The 14,966-nt window shown below is 41.7% G+C and overlaps 1 protein-coding gene across 1 annotated transcript; it reads right to left on the bottom strand.

Annotated features, from left to right (window-relative positions):
• Nucleotides 1–13,350: 13,350 nt before the first annotated feature.
• Nucleotides 13,351–13,893, bottom strand: LOC149242061 (uncharacterized). The gene has a single exon (XM_089370753.1). The coding sequence runs from the start codon at nt 13,891–13,893 to the stop codon at nt 13,351–13,353; it is 543 nt and encodes a 180-aa protein (XP_089226879.1).
• Nucleotides 13,894–14,966: the final 1,073 nt, after the last annotated feature.

Below are 14,966 nucleotides of genomic sequence, written 5' to 3'. Positions count from 1 at the left end.
TCTTTAGATTTATGGATTTATTAGTTAATATTTTTCTACATATGCATGCAATAGATAAAATGTGGAAAGTAGAGAACAATGAAATACAAACATACACCAAACATAATGAACACCAAGATATGATCTCGAAAATCCTTTCAGGAGAAAAACTAGCTAGAAGGTAATAGTATTTTTCTCTCTTTTGTCTGAAATGGAAAATGATGCAAATACAAAGGAGAAGGAACTAACAATGGGGTTGTTTGAGACCTGTGACCCATGTTGCGAGAAAACATAAAACCCTTCTATTATGCTCTCTCTCTATCCACACTTGGCTACTTTATTCTACTATGGAACAAAACACAAGAAAATTGGATGAAGCCCAGTTTCCTCCTAGTGGCCCAATTATAACACAAATCAATAGTCAATTAGGGGTTAAATTTGACTCATTCAACTCTCAACATGAGTTACAATTTGACCCTTCTAGTGACTTCTCCATAGATCCCATGTGGCTAGTCCCGTTTCCATGAGTAATGGGTGATGACATGAAATCCTCTTGAATTATAGTGGTCAATCATGATACTTAAGGCTTCAAACTAGCCCCAAAAGGCTCCAAAACCTAATTTTCCAAATTAGGTTGTGTTGCTAAAACTATTATTGTACGTTGATTCCTCTAATTTTTCCACCCCAAAAGCATTGAGATGAATGACAAATAATATAATCTAGATCATACCACCCCATTTTGGGAGGCTTTTGGTCCACAAAAGCTTTTATTGAATGTGGTGAGGATATTTTTCTCTACATTCTCCTTAGAGTACCACTTTTCCTTATTTGAAAGTAGTCATTTCAATCCAATTTGCCAAAGGTCATGTTGCCCCTATCTTGTATTTCTAGACCTCTTCTACAAAATTGTTTCCTTTGTCAACTCTTCTTAAGCATATGGAGTCAAGTCCTATATGGAAAATAGAACCTGCGCCTCTTCCTAATCCAACATGGATGGCTCATAAAATTTTAGATTTCCACATTCACCACTAAGTAAATGTGAATGTAAGGGAGTACACTAAGTGCATAGGCATCATCTCTCGTCTTTTCCAATATCTTTAAAGGACCATATCACAAAGCCTTGGTTTTCTTATTAAGACTTTATGGCTTCTCCTTGTTCAACTATAACCATACTTTATCTCTCACTCTTAATAACATCTTTTTCTTGTGTCGATCATGCCTAACCTTGTACTTTTCCTATGAATTCTTTAGTTTCTCTTGTACTTGTATTTGGATCTATTTGATCTTCTCAACAAATTTCTCTACCCTTAAAGCTTCCCCTATGAGATTTTGCCTTACTCTTCCTTGTTGTCTATTGGGGAAAATTTTAGGGGGTAATATTTGCAAATGAGCTAATTTCCCATGCTTTTTCCAAAAAATAAATTCGCCAACAACCATTTTTTCCAAAAATGATTCGCCCAAATTTTATAGGATAAAAATAGTTTACCTTAAAAATCGCCAAAGTTTTGTAGAAACTATATAAATTAATTATAAATTTGAAAGTTATTATGACAATATTTCCAAACATTTTATGGTTTGAATATTAGGGACCAGTAAGATTCGCCAAGGTATCTAAACTTTAGAATAAATTTCCATCGTTAAAATTTTCCATGTTGTCCATATGCAATATCCAAAGGTGAAGATGGAAAATATCCAAAACAAGTTTCAAATGGGGGCGTACTAGTAGAAGTGTGGACTGCTCTGTTCTAAGAGTGTTGTATATATCCTAAATTTTCATCCCAAGTCTTCAAATGCTTCTAATTGTAACCCCTCAAAAGTTGCACCAAAATCGTGTTGACTACTTCTACTTTCCCCTTTATCCATGGATGGAAGGTTGTAGATCTCATCAACTTTGTGTCCATCTTCTCCCACATATTTAATATGAAATGCACTGAGAAATCTAGTGTCCCTGCTTGAAACAATTCTCCTTGGTATTCCAAAGTGCACGCAAAATTTTCTAAAGAACAAGTTCGCCACTTCTTGCACGTTAATGGTCTTTTTACACTGAATGAAAATGCACATCTTGTTGAACCTGTCAGCTACCATGAACATGTATTCATGTCCCTTCCTAGTTGTTGGTAAAGCTCCCACAAAGTCCATGGAATTTCTTTCCCATGGACGAGTGGGCACAGGAAATGGATGGTATAAACTATGTTTCATGTTACTAGACTCACTAGTACAACAAAGCATGCATCCTTTTATGAACTTAGCTACATTTTCTCACATTTTAGGCCAATGCACATAACTCTTGAAGTTGGCCATTGTTTTCTCTACACTAAAATTCCACACAACCTTAGATGTGTGAACATGTTTGATTAGTTGTAGTTGCTCACCTTTAGGAACATATAACTTATTTAGCTTGTGGAGAAATGCATTTTAGAGACGATAGTTAAATGTGTTATCTCTATTGTTTGCGTGACTATGCCTCTGCAATTGATAAACACCTTCTTGAAGTCTACATCCTTTGTATATGCGTCTTTGGATGCATCATGGGTGGAAGGTTCCATGTGCATCAGAGTTCCCAAAACTATAATTTTTTATATGAGTGGCCTAGAAAGCATGTCACCCATCATGTTTGTGTTTCCCTTCTTGTACTTGATCACTAAATGAATTCAATGTAAAAAAACACCATCCACTTGTAGTGTCTGGTCGGTTGTTACTTACTCTAGGTCTGCAAATGCTATAGCGGATAGTGATTTATGTGAGTAAATATCTCATTTCCCATCAAAGAGTGTTTCCACTTTGTAAGATACCAAACTATAACGCTGCTAGTTTTCTTAAAAAATTCTGAGTTTTGGTTTTAGTTTTCAGTGATGAATTTCTTCAAACATGTTGTCTACACTCTGCTGTAAGCATTCACTATAATTTTTATTTGTTGTATAACACATTTAATGCTTCATATGTACCAACAAATCCAAAAGAACAGACATGCATCTCTTATATCAATTCAAAAATTAAGACATTAATGATACATAACAACATAACCCATAAGATAAATCTTCTCCTTTAAATTTGAATACATAGTGAACAAAAAAGAAGTATAGGACCTGATTTTTAGTGGAAGCAATTTAGTAAATGTACAAACTTCAATAATTGATCCTTTGAAGCATTGTCCTAGTAGGAATTTAAAGTGTACATTGTGTAATGAATTAATATGTAGGTCCACACTTAGTGATAGTCATGGAATCCCATGCAAACTACTAGCACGTAGCCTAGAATGAATCTATAGCTATGAAAAAGTGTTTAGGAGTGACTTGTCACCCATTGTTGTAACCTTCAGAACCCGCGACCAACAAGAAAATAAAGACTCGGGCTCAATGGAATAATGTATTCAGCCTCACGTTCATATAGGAAAGGATATGTCTTCACTGTAAATGTGTTTGATCTCCTCCAAGTACCACACACAACCCAACCACTAACACACAACCCAAAAAGCAAGATAATCTTGTCCAACAGCAAGAAGGATGAGTAGCCCCCACTAAATACTCGAGCTGCTCTTCAATGTAAAACTTGGACGACTATAAAAAGAGGAAATTGTGGCATTAGTTACCAGAACTCGTCCTTGTCTCTTTCTCACAACAATACAACCTCTATTCTCAAGATTCGATCAACCAAACGGTAGGGACTTGTGCTCTCTCCCCAACAATGAATTACTTTAACCTTAGCTTGGGCCTTTGGCTCCCACACATTCAACTTCAACTTGAAAGATGGTAAATGAAGTACAAAAATTTGAGATTCAACTGATAACACCTTTTCTAGTCCAATCCACTAGAAAATCTTTTTCTCCTTTATATTCTGACGATGAAATATGAGTGATTTCACTCACAAATTCCAAACTAGGGTGTCTCGTTGCAACACCAAAGTCTGTTATGGAAGCTAGGGTTCCAAACCCTCAATTTCTCCTTCAAACTTTCTCTAAGAGCTCTTTCTCCAAACCCGCACACAATGCACGAATGAGGAGAATCTCCTCATTTTCCTTATTTAATGAGTTTAGGGTTGTCTTTTCACCTTCACCTTCCCATTTTTTCTTTTCTTTTGTTTTTTATAACTCACTTACCTTTTCCCTCCAATTAAATATTTAAAATCACTTTTCCTTTCTTTATTTAAAAACGTGACTTTTTATAAACAAATTAAAGTCACTTTTAATGCTGAAAAATGCTTAATTCACCTTTGTGATCACATTGGCCACCCAAAGACCCTTTTTATCATCCTGCCTTGTAGATCTTTTCACCTTGATTCCAACAAACTATTACACTAACGTGTTTCTCGAAGTAATCAGCCTAAAACAACACCTAAGCATAAATAATTAAAATATTTCTGTTATTAATGCCATTTTACAGAAATTGTCGGAACGCAACGGAACCAAGAGCAAATTGTGGAATTGATCTCGATGATGAAATATGGTAAGCGATCCTAGTGGGACCCATAAAACTCCTCTAAAACCCTCTGGGTCCACCAATGGAGTAATCCTGCTCCTATGACCAGGTTGACACAAGCTCTCGAAAACCCTCCTAACCGCCTTGCCCAGTAATCCAAAATTTGGGGACATTACAGAGTCCTCTCCCCAAAATTGTTTGCCCTCAAGCTATGCCATCACATGTTGTCACTCCACAATTTGATCTAAGTGAATACGAGGGTCCCAAACCATCATAATCATCATGAAGAATCTCTCGCTCCACTCCTCACCAACAAGGAATAAACACTAGAGGCCCACTGCATACTATCAATAAGTAGAGTGTCTCGATAATGTGAAATTCCAGCTAGCTCGTCAAGCAGTTGCTCTACCAGAAAACCAATCTCGTGCACCTAACAAGTGAACTCTTGAAAGTACCTTCCAAAACTTGCTAAAAAGGATCCTCGCCCACAGGAACTAACCACTACCACCTCTAATACCCCCAACGAATCACTGAGAAGTGAAACACCCTCCGCCAAATTTAGGTCCAATGGAAGATCTGCATAATCTTCCCTTGTAAAGACCAAATCACCCATAATGGTGGTTGAGTTGTCAAGTATTATAATGTCAGGGTCCCATGCTAATCCCAAAGGGGAGTTGTTATGTTGTCGTTGCGCCACTCTGATCATAACTAACTGTTGCAGCAAAGAACTACTAACTGTTGTCGCTCATTCATGCCCCATCACTAGTCCCTGTATGCAACCAATAGATGGACACCATGTATCACGAATCAATCTAGTGCATGCTAAACTGCCCTGCTCTTGCCTAATCACACATCAGACTATGCTATCATGTCTCTTGGTGATGTACCCAATTACTGCCTAGAACCCATATGCCTTCCTGTAAAAGAGGCCTACCATCCACTGTGCCTCATGCTCGTACAATGCCTAGAAATGTCCTACCGAAGGTGTGTCATGAAATTCTCTCCTAATCATCTCCCTAAGTGTGTACTAAGGGGTGGGACATATGTTGCCTATGTAGTAGGTCACACCATCCCTAATCATGTATTTGTCAACTTGTACTCCTACCATATGCCTCAACTAGGAAGTCATTATCTTGTCCATGATGCATTGTGTTTCACCCAACTGTCTCAGATGACCCCTGTGTGTCCAACTATATGTGATGAGAGCATCAAAGAATAACAATAGAAGCCTCTACAACAGTATGTCAGACTAGAAAGTAATTGATGCATGGGTCAATCCCAAAGGCGTGATCAAGAACCCATATGGATACCCATGGGTAGTCCTGCGAGTAACCTTGATTTAATATTCACCCTATGAGTGACATCAGTTAAAGATTTATTAAACTAAGGTATTACAGACTCATGAGCTGGTGTGTGTTCTGTGTTATTGAAACAACAAATCGATCAGATTGCCAATACACAAACAATAAAATGGAAAGACAACAGAGAAATACGGTAAGCAACACAAAGACACAAACAATTTTAATAAGGAGTTCACCCTATTCTCCAAGGCTCTGTCTCCGGTCCAGCTTTCAATGGTGGCCTTGTTTTATTGTGTCTTCAAGCAAAGAAAATACAATACAGGGACTCAATATGAGTTCTCCTAAAGCAAATTTAGCTTGGCAGGGTGGTTCTTGGATTCCCCAAGCCACTTGGAGTACACAGACTCTTCTTCTTCCTACCAGCTCTGTGACCTTTTGGTCTATAGTGGAAAGAGCCAAATGTGATGCTCAGTCCAGACAAAATCCTCTATGGGATGGCTTGGATCCTCAAGCTCTCTGGTGCTCGATGTTGCTGCTGATCAGCTTGGCCCTTTGTCTCTTCTGCTATGCTTTACTGTTCTCTGTGTGCAGTCCTCCTCTCCGGGTTCACTATTCACTGTCTCTCTTGGTCGCTTGGACTCTACTCAACTCTAACTTGTTTCAAATGTCTTTGTTCATGGCTTTTAGCCATTCGAACCCTATGCCTGTTCGGTTTCTCTTCTACCTGTGTCGATTCACCTTCTACAGCTGTGCTTGGAGTTCCTTGTGTTAGGCGTCATCATGAACGCTCAGGGAGTGGCCACTTGTCCTCCTCTAAATGGCGCCAGCATGCTTCGTCGGTTCGTTTCTTCAGTTACACCGTGGATGTGTTCTTCCTCCACCGTGGCGGTCAGACGGATTCCAAATCCCTTTAAAATGCAGCTTAATTCCTTGTCGATTTCGCTCCTTCCCATCGGATGCAATCTCGACCGTCCAATCTGGGCCCTCCAGATCCGACGCCATACGCACGTTTCGCGCAGTTGACTTGCTCGACCGATAGCGCGCGATCAATGGCGGTTTTCTCTCACCTCCGCCTACCACACATCGATCGGTGTATGGAAATGCTCCACTCTTGTCCAAAACCTCTTACCGTTCAAGGGCGCCCCGATCAAAACTGTCGGTTTCCAGAGTGTGGGTCCCGCGGTGTATGTTTAGTGCTTTTTCCTTTTTCCGCCCGCGGTCCTCCGGTTCCCCCACACGACCGAGTGCTCAGGTTTTCCCATTATGGCCCTGTTCGCCTAGCGAAGCGCAACTAAGCACTAATTGCGCATCAAAAACCTCTTCCTTTCCCCATTCCAGGGCTCCTAGGGGCTACGTTGGCCTCCCGCGCAGTCTCCATGGGCCTCGGTCAGTGCACTTTGATCGAGGTCCTCGTTGTTCCATGTTGGTTGCCATTGCCACTGGTTCAGGGTTTTTTTTATCGTTGTTTTGATTTCTTTAGAGAGTTGTTCGACCTGATTCAGTCATGGTTCTTTGACAGTCTTCTATGGATCCAATTCGGATCAAACCTGCTCTCTGACTCTAATCAGGTGATGCTCCAATCGAAGATCAAACTTCGAGGAATGCAATGCTCCCTGATGTTCAACCACCCACTCATCAATCCTGGTTAAGCCGGGCCCATTGGTATGTCAGATGTCCCAATCAATTTGTCTCCCCAAAAGCAATGCTCTGAGATTCCATTGTGCAACACCATACACCACTGCATAAAAACATGCATCACCATACTCCTTTGCATACCCCTGCACACCATGTCATATCCCTATAACCCACTGGTTGTTCCCACCTATTGTTGATGCACCTTGTACCGTCTGATATCTCGCATGTGCAAATGTATCTGCTATCTTGCTAGTGGACCCACCATGATGTGAGTCATATCTCCTCTTTCCTAGTAGACCTGAGAGGTACGAATTCTCACATTCTAATGGGGATGTCATTGTTGTGTCGATCCTTGGTGGCTCATATGCCCAATACATCAATGGAAGAACATCATCCTCGTATACTGCTCTATCTGGTGGCATACAATTTCCATCCCATTTGAATAACTCTTGATGAGGCATGTTGACCACCCTGCCACTCCATGCATGAATAATGTGCCAAGACATCTCCTGAAGTTTGCACACTCCCGCATCAAACCAACCAACCACTAGTGCTGACCATAATTTTGATGGAAGTATGAAGGAACATGAATGCTTCGCCACTGGGTCAATCACCTTGTCAATGCCATAGTCATCCTTCACACCTGGTAATTGATTGAAAAGCCCCCCAGATCCCAATGGCAACCGGGGTCTCCAGTGTCCACTCCACTCGTTTCAAGCGAACCTGGATCCCAGATGTATGTAGCCTCATCTAAAATATACCTGTATCCACATCCCATGGGTGTATAATCAGAAAACTCTAGAACATACCTCTCTACAAGTGCATGTTCATCTAGATGCTTTGTGTGTTCCAATATCACATGAGATTCCTCCATCAAATCATGAGTGGCCCAAATATCCTCTTTGGTGATGGTTTCCCTAGAATAATGTACACAATGCAACTCCATACAAGGATGCTCGACTTGCAACTCAGGTTCTTGAAGGGTCATTTAAGTGCTTTTCAAGGACTCCTGGGAAATCTCAAGCGAATAAGTAAGCTTGGCGACTTCCTCCTCTTTTACTACCAGCGCATCATGATATATCTCAGCAAGCATGAGTAGGTGATCTTTGTCTGAAAGGAGGTGTAGGTAGTTAGATTTCATCTCTACCAATGCCTCTTTGAGGGTCTGAAAATCTACAAGTGAAGGCTCTCCTCCCAAACTGTCATGTGTCACTGCACTCCTCCAACAATAATTTGTCACCAATACCAGTGCATCATCATATTGCCTCGTGGCTGCCCTAATCCTGTCTGTGTTCATCTTCAATTGGGTTTCCAAGTTATAGGCATAAGTAGGCATGTGTGCAACATTTACCTCATCAACTGATGGGACTGAGTTTGCGTCATTAACCACTTGTGTGTTATCATCTTTGCACACCTCTTGGGAATCATCATCCACTATTGTAGCCTCGTGATTTTCTTTGTACCCATCATCTAATTCAACAATCTCATTCCTTTTCATCCCAAACTCTCATTCCAACCCATTGGGGTGTATTTGTTGTAGCTTCATTTTCAACAGGTGTGACTTTTCTCAGTTCGTTCTGGAAGGTTTGGTCATGGTTTTCATCTTCAATCCTTGCTTCATGGTTCTTGACTACCTTTTCATCTTTGAATTTTCTATTCCTTTTTCTATTTACTGCATTTGGTGACACCCATGCTTCCATGTGCTCTATCACCTTTGCAAAGGTTTTGTTATAATTTTCAAATTTTTTGGAAAATAATTCTTCTTGACTTAGAAGCATTGTTCCCTTGTTATAATCTACCCTTTGAGCCCAACAATTGTATCTTGACACCTTCAAAATAAGGTCCTCGAACTTGGCTTTTCAAAGATAACCCACAGCTGAGCCAAGATCAATGCTCTCATAACACTGTAAGATATCAAACTGTAACACTGCTAGTTTTTCTTAAAAAAATCTAAGTTTTCGTTTGAGTTTTCAGTGATGAATTTCTTCAAACATGTTGTCTACACTCTATTGTAAGTGTTCACTATCATTTTTATTTGTTGGATAATACATTTAATGCTCAATATGTACCAACAACTCCAAAAGAACATGCATACATCTCTTATATCAATTCAGAAATTAAGACATTAATGATACATAACAACATAACCCATAAGATAAATGTTCTCCTTTAAATCTAAATACACAGTGAACAAATAAGAAGCATAGGACCTGATTTTTAGTGGCAGCGATTTAGTAAATGTACAAACTTCAATAATAGTTCCTTTGAAGCATTGCTCCAGCAACATTTTAAAGTGTATATTGTCCAATGAATTAATATGCAGGTCCACACTTAGTGATAGCTTTGGAATCCCATGCAAACTAGTTTTTGGGGTAGCACGCAACCCAGAATGAATCTACAACAATGAAAAAGTGTTTAGGAGTGACTTGTCACCCATTACTGTAACCTTTAGAACCCACAACCAACAACAAAATAAAGACTCAGGCTCAGTTGAATAATATATTTAGCCTCACACTTAGCTAGGAAAGGATATGTCTTGAATCTAACTGTGTTTGAGTTCCTCCAAGTACCACACACATATGTAAGATACTTTTTTTCCCCTGGGAAAAAGTCGTAATTTCTATTAGAGTTAAGAAATTACATTTTGTAGATGCCGAAGCATTCATGTAGAGGCAGTTGTGCCTGTCAAGTACATAGATAGTCAAAAAAACAAAATTTGTCTCCACGCAGGGAGCAATTCCAAAATTGTGTACTAGTAGTGTTCAAATTTATAGCCATGCTCTTCGTAGAGAGCCATATGTATATGCTGAAAATATCAAAAGTATAGTGCTGTACTCAGAACTAGACAAAGGAAATATATACAAACTATAAACAAAAATGATTCTGTAGTGGGCTCTATAGCCCATCTCCCATATGATCATCAAAAGGTCTGTGATAATGCTGGTGGTATGTTCCGTCGATTTCCTCCTGAATCAGCCAGTTGTCTCCTTGTCTGTGCGCTGCCTCTTTTGAGAGCTGGTCGGCGATGGTGTTCTGTTCCCTGTAGATGTGTCGACAGACAAATGATTCAAAGGAAGCAGTCAGTCTTTTTGCTTCATCTAATATGTGTCTCAACGAAAATGCATGACAATGAGATGCATCATTCAACCAATTGCATACTATTTTAGAATCCCCAAACAGCTGGAGGTGACTGCAATGTTTTTGGATGGCAAAGTGTATGATGTGTTTAGCTGTGCACAGTTCAGCATAATTGTTAGTGCCTCTGCCTAAGTTTATTTGTATCTTATAGCAGTGTGATTCGTTGAGATAAAGTATTGCTCCTCCACCGCATCCCACTTCTTGCGCTGAGCCATCAAAGAAGGCCCATGGTTTTGATTTGTCGATATTCATCTGTCTCATGATACGTGCTGGGGTTGAGGTTTCCTCTTCAGGTATCAAGTTATAATCAGCAATAGTGTGGTGTAGGATAGTGGTCTAGTGAGGGGCCCTATGGTTAAAGATAGCCTGGTTTCGGGCGATCCAAACGGCCCAGCAAGCGAGCAGCGGAATATTGTTGGATTTCCCTGAGTGGTTCTGAAACCAGTTCTCCCATGCATCCATTATATTATTGCCTTGCCAATTTTTCAAGTGCGGGAAGTGAGTGATGAGGGCATGCCAAAACTGTAATGTAATGTTACAGTTCAAGAATAAATGTTCAGTGCTTTCTTCCTCCTCATGACATAGATGACAGCGAAAAGGTCCGTGAAAGGATCTCTTCATGAGATTTGTGCCCGTTGGAATTTTATCAAACAGAATGTTCCACATTAGCAAACGAGTACGGGGGGCCGACTTGAGTTTCCATAAAGCTTTCCATGTGGGGTGGATATTCTGAGGTTTGTAAGGCTCCATGAGTTTTAGATAACCTAGCTTCGGGACGTATGCTCCATGCTTAGCAAAGGCCCATATGATTTCATCGGGTCCTTCAGTGAGCCTGATGTGGGCTTGTGTGAGTGCGTCCGTATACTCCATCCATTCATTCTGCCATTGAGCCGGAATTTCTAATGCTTGTGCACTGGTCCAAGCCTGTTGGAGGAAGGTAGAATTTGCATGATCTCCAATATGCATAATGTTGGTGATTCCTCTGTCATTAAGGTGCCTGATGAGGCCAGCTGATAGTCTGTGAATGTTCCCACATCCGACCCATGGGTCCTGACCTATACGCACCGCATTGCCTGCCTTAATGCGCCAAGTTAATCCTTCACGTAACAGAGGTAAGGTACTGATAACCGCTTTCCATATGATGGATATGTTATGATTTGTTCCATGTTGAGTGCAAATCCAATCCAGCACGTTCAGGGGCTTGATGTATTTCGTATATGCTACCCGCGTCCATAGTCCATCAGAGGTGAGGAGCTGCCACCCGAGTTTGGCAGCCAGTGCCCTGGAGAATAGGTCGAGCCTCTTAATACCCCAACCCCCCAGCGCTTGGGTTTGGCGATGGTGTCCCATTTGACCCAAGCAAATAGTCTTCCTGGCTGATGTCCCTTCCAAAGAAATCTGCTGCAAATATGTTGTAACCTGTTCAAGATGCCTTTTGGTATCCAGGTAAGGGCCATCCAGTAGACTGGCGTGGCTTCGATCACAGCTTTGATAAGGATCAGTCTGCCAGCACGGGAGAGATATCTATGGTACCATACCTGGAGTCTCTTTTCCACTTTAGCTATGAGCCATAACCAGTCAGCTATTCTGTAGCCATTAGGTTTCAATCTGAAACCAAGGTACTTTATACCATCCGCCAGGGTCAAGTTGATAAAAGGAAAGCGTTGAGTAGCAAAGGCAGTCTCATGTATAGAGCAACCAATTGTAGTAATCGTGGATTTATTATCGTTGATCCTCATACCTGTAGCTTTCTGGAAGAGAAGAATGGAGTTATGAAGGGTAGTGGAGTCCCCAATACTGCCATTCAAGAAGATCAGGATGTCATCAACAAATAATAGATGAGTGAGTTAGAAGTTATCCGCAAGTTTAATGCCAGACAAAAGATGCCTGTCACGTGCAGATGAGATAACTCTACTTAAACCTTCCATAATAAGTAAAAACAGCAGAGGTGAGAGCGGACATCCCTGTCTGAGTCCTCTCTCTGAAGTAAAGAAAGAGGTAGCTTCCCCATTTAGTAAAACACTATAGGATACATCAGTGATGCAGCTCATAGTCCATTTGATGAAGTCGTAGGGGAACCCCAAATGAGTAAGCAACAACCTCAAGTATAACCAGTTCGTTCTGTCAAATGCCTTAGACAGATCCACTTTTAGAATCATTCCTTTTTTCTTTTTGACCTGCAAGGTGTGCATTAGTTCTTGGGCAGTGGCAATTGCCTCGTGGATCTATCTGTGGTGGAGGAAAGCAAATTGTTCTGAGGATATGTGATGCGAGAGAATGGGCTTGAGGCGGTTGGCGATGGTCTTGGCTATGATCTTGTAGAGGCAGTTACAGAGAGAGATGGACCGGAAGTCATCAAAAGTGCTTGGCGCATTTGTTTTGGGGATGAGAGCGATGAAAGTGGATTTAATGGCAGAGGAAATTCTACCCCGCCTTCTGTTGTCCTCAACAATCTTCAGAAGGTCGTTGCCCAGGATTTCAAAGAATGCGAGGTAGAATTCAATGGTCCATACATCTGGGCCAGGGCTTTTATCTTTTTTGAACCATTTCAGTGTAGCCTCCAATTCTGCCATGGTCACTTCCTTCTGAAGCTCCTCAGATTCTTCCTGTTCTATATATCTAGGGAAGAGTTCGGCCACCCTCATGATTTCTAAGATATTAACTTCTTCAGGAGCTTTATAAATACCTCTAAAGTGCTCTGTGGCCAGCCTGGCCAGGTTATGCTGTGAACTAACAGGGTGCCCTTGGTCGTTCCTTAACTCCCAGATAGTATTGATAACTTTCCGGCCATTAGCAAATTTATTGATAAAATTTTGTATTGGCATCCCCTTCCATGAGCCAAATAGCTCTGCTTCTAAGCCTCCAACTTTCTTCTCTTTCTCTCAGGATTTGTGAGCATTTTGCAATAAGAGAGGTGTAATTCTCCTTACTTCAGGGGAGAGGAAGGTCCCAGTTGACAAATCTTCAAATTCTGCTATGACCCTTTCTGCCTCTTTTAGGGTCTGATTATCTTGGATGCGTTTTTGATGAGCCCAGTTTTTAGTAATCTGCTTGAGTTCAGTAAGTTTCCTAACAAAGCCCACTGAGATATCCTCGTCTTCCCTGATGAGATTGGTTTGCCAGTAATTATGGACCAATTGGATGTAAGAGGGGTCCTGGAGCCAAGAGGCATTAAACTTGAAGGGGCTTTTGATTTTGTGGGTGTGGTCCTCTGCTTCTAAGAAAATGGGCCGATGATCTGATATGCCTCCCGATCCAACCCATTGACGAACTCTGGGGAGGTTATTAAACAAAGATTCCTTGATAAGGAATCTATCAAGTCTCCTGGCCAGACTTTGATCTCCACTTCTGTTATTTGACCAGGTATATTGTAGTCTAGCAGACGGTATATCCACCCATTGATGTTCCTCTAGCAGGCTAGACATAGTATCTGTTAGGGAGTCGACCTGTGCTAGGTGCCCCCATGACTCACTGAAACCAAGGGAGAAATTTAGATCCCCTCCAAGAATAATGTTGTCTGCTTGGAATAGTTCTGATTCAAGTAAGGACCGCCAGTAGTTGGCACGATCAGCACAAGGGCCATAGACATTGATGATTCTGATGTCCCTTTCTACCGAATGTGAACTAATGTCTAGTCCAATGAAGCCTCTTCCTCCAAAAATATTCCGGACTTCCGCAGTTCTGTTATTGACCTCGATGGCCAAACCCCCTGATCGACCGGACGCATGGAGTGCATGGAAGGTCCAGTTGGGTAACCAGGAAGTGAGGGAATGGGTGAGTGGTTCGGCCTGGCATAGTGTTTCTTGAAGAAAAATAATGTCCAGTAGAGATGATAAGAGCAGTCTCTTAAACACTAGTTTTTTGGCTAAACTAGCAAACCCACGGCAGTTGAAGGAGAGAATATTCATGAGGGGAGGGGGATAGGGCCATCCTTCGCTCTAAGGGCCCTGAAGATAGTTTGCTGTCACCCAAGGGCAACTTCTTCATCTGCAGTGTGCCTTGCCTTGGTAATGCAGGAGGGTCGACCCCGGGAGTTCTTGAGGGCCATGGGAGCGTTAGCCAGGTCGAGGCCTACAGCATCCAGACCTCTGTCCTTTGTCCGAGGTCGAAGAGAATATCGGGGGGAAGCCTGGGTCGAAAGAGATGGGATGGATGCCAGGGACGAAGTGATCCGCGGTGGAGGGGCCACCGGTGAAGGGAACGGTAGGGAGCAAATGAGTGAAGTGTGTGTGCGGAAACTCAGGGGGTGAGAAGCAGAGGATAACATAGCAGAGATAGGTTCAGTGCCAATATAATTATGAGATGAGATGCCCAACGACATGCAAGAAATAGGAGATGTCGGAGAAGGGGAAGTGTAAGACTTACCCGATTGCTCATGGCCCGCTTGTTCAGTCGGTGGCTACACAGGTGCTGGCGATGTAGGAGGAGGAGCAGTGGGAGCCATAGCAGTATCGGCTGCCTCTGGGATGCTCCGAGGTTCCTCCACATTCTGTGTGCG

The sequence above is a fragment of the Pinus tabuliformis genome, chromosome 8 (assembly GCF_031772625.1).
Source record: "Pinus tabuliformis cultivar Carrire ecotype Pingquan chromosome 8, CPIR1, whole genome shotgun sequence".
Lineage (NCBI taxonomy): Eukaryota > Viridiplantae > Streptophyta > Pinopsida > Pinales > Pinaceae > Pinus > Pinus tabuliformis.
Note: the sequence above shows the minus strand (reverse complement) of the source record. Positions and strands in the feature narration are given on the sequence as shown.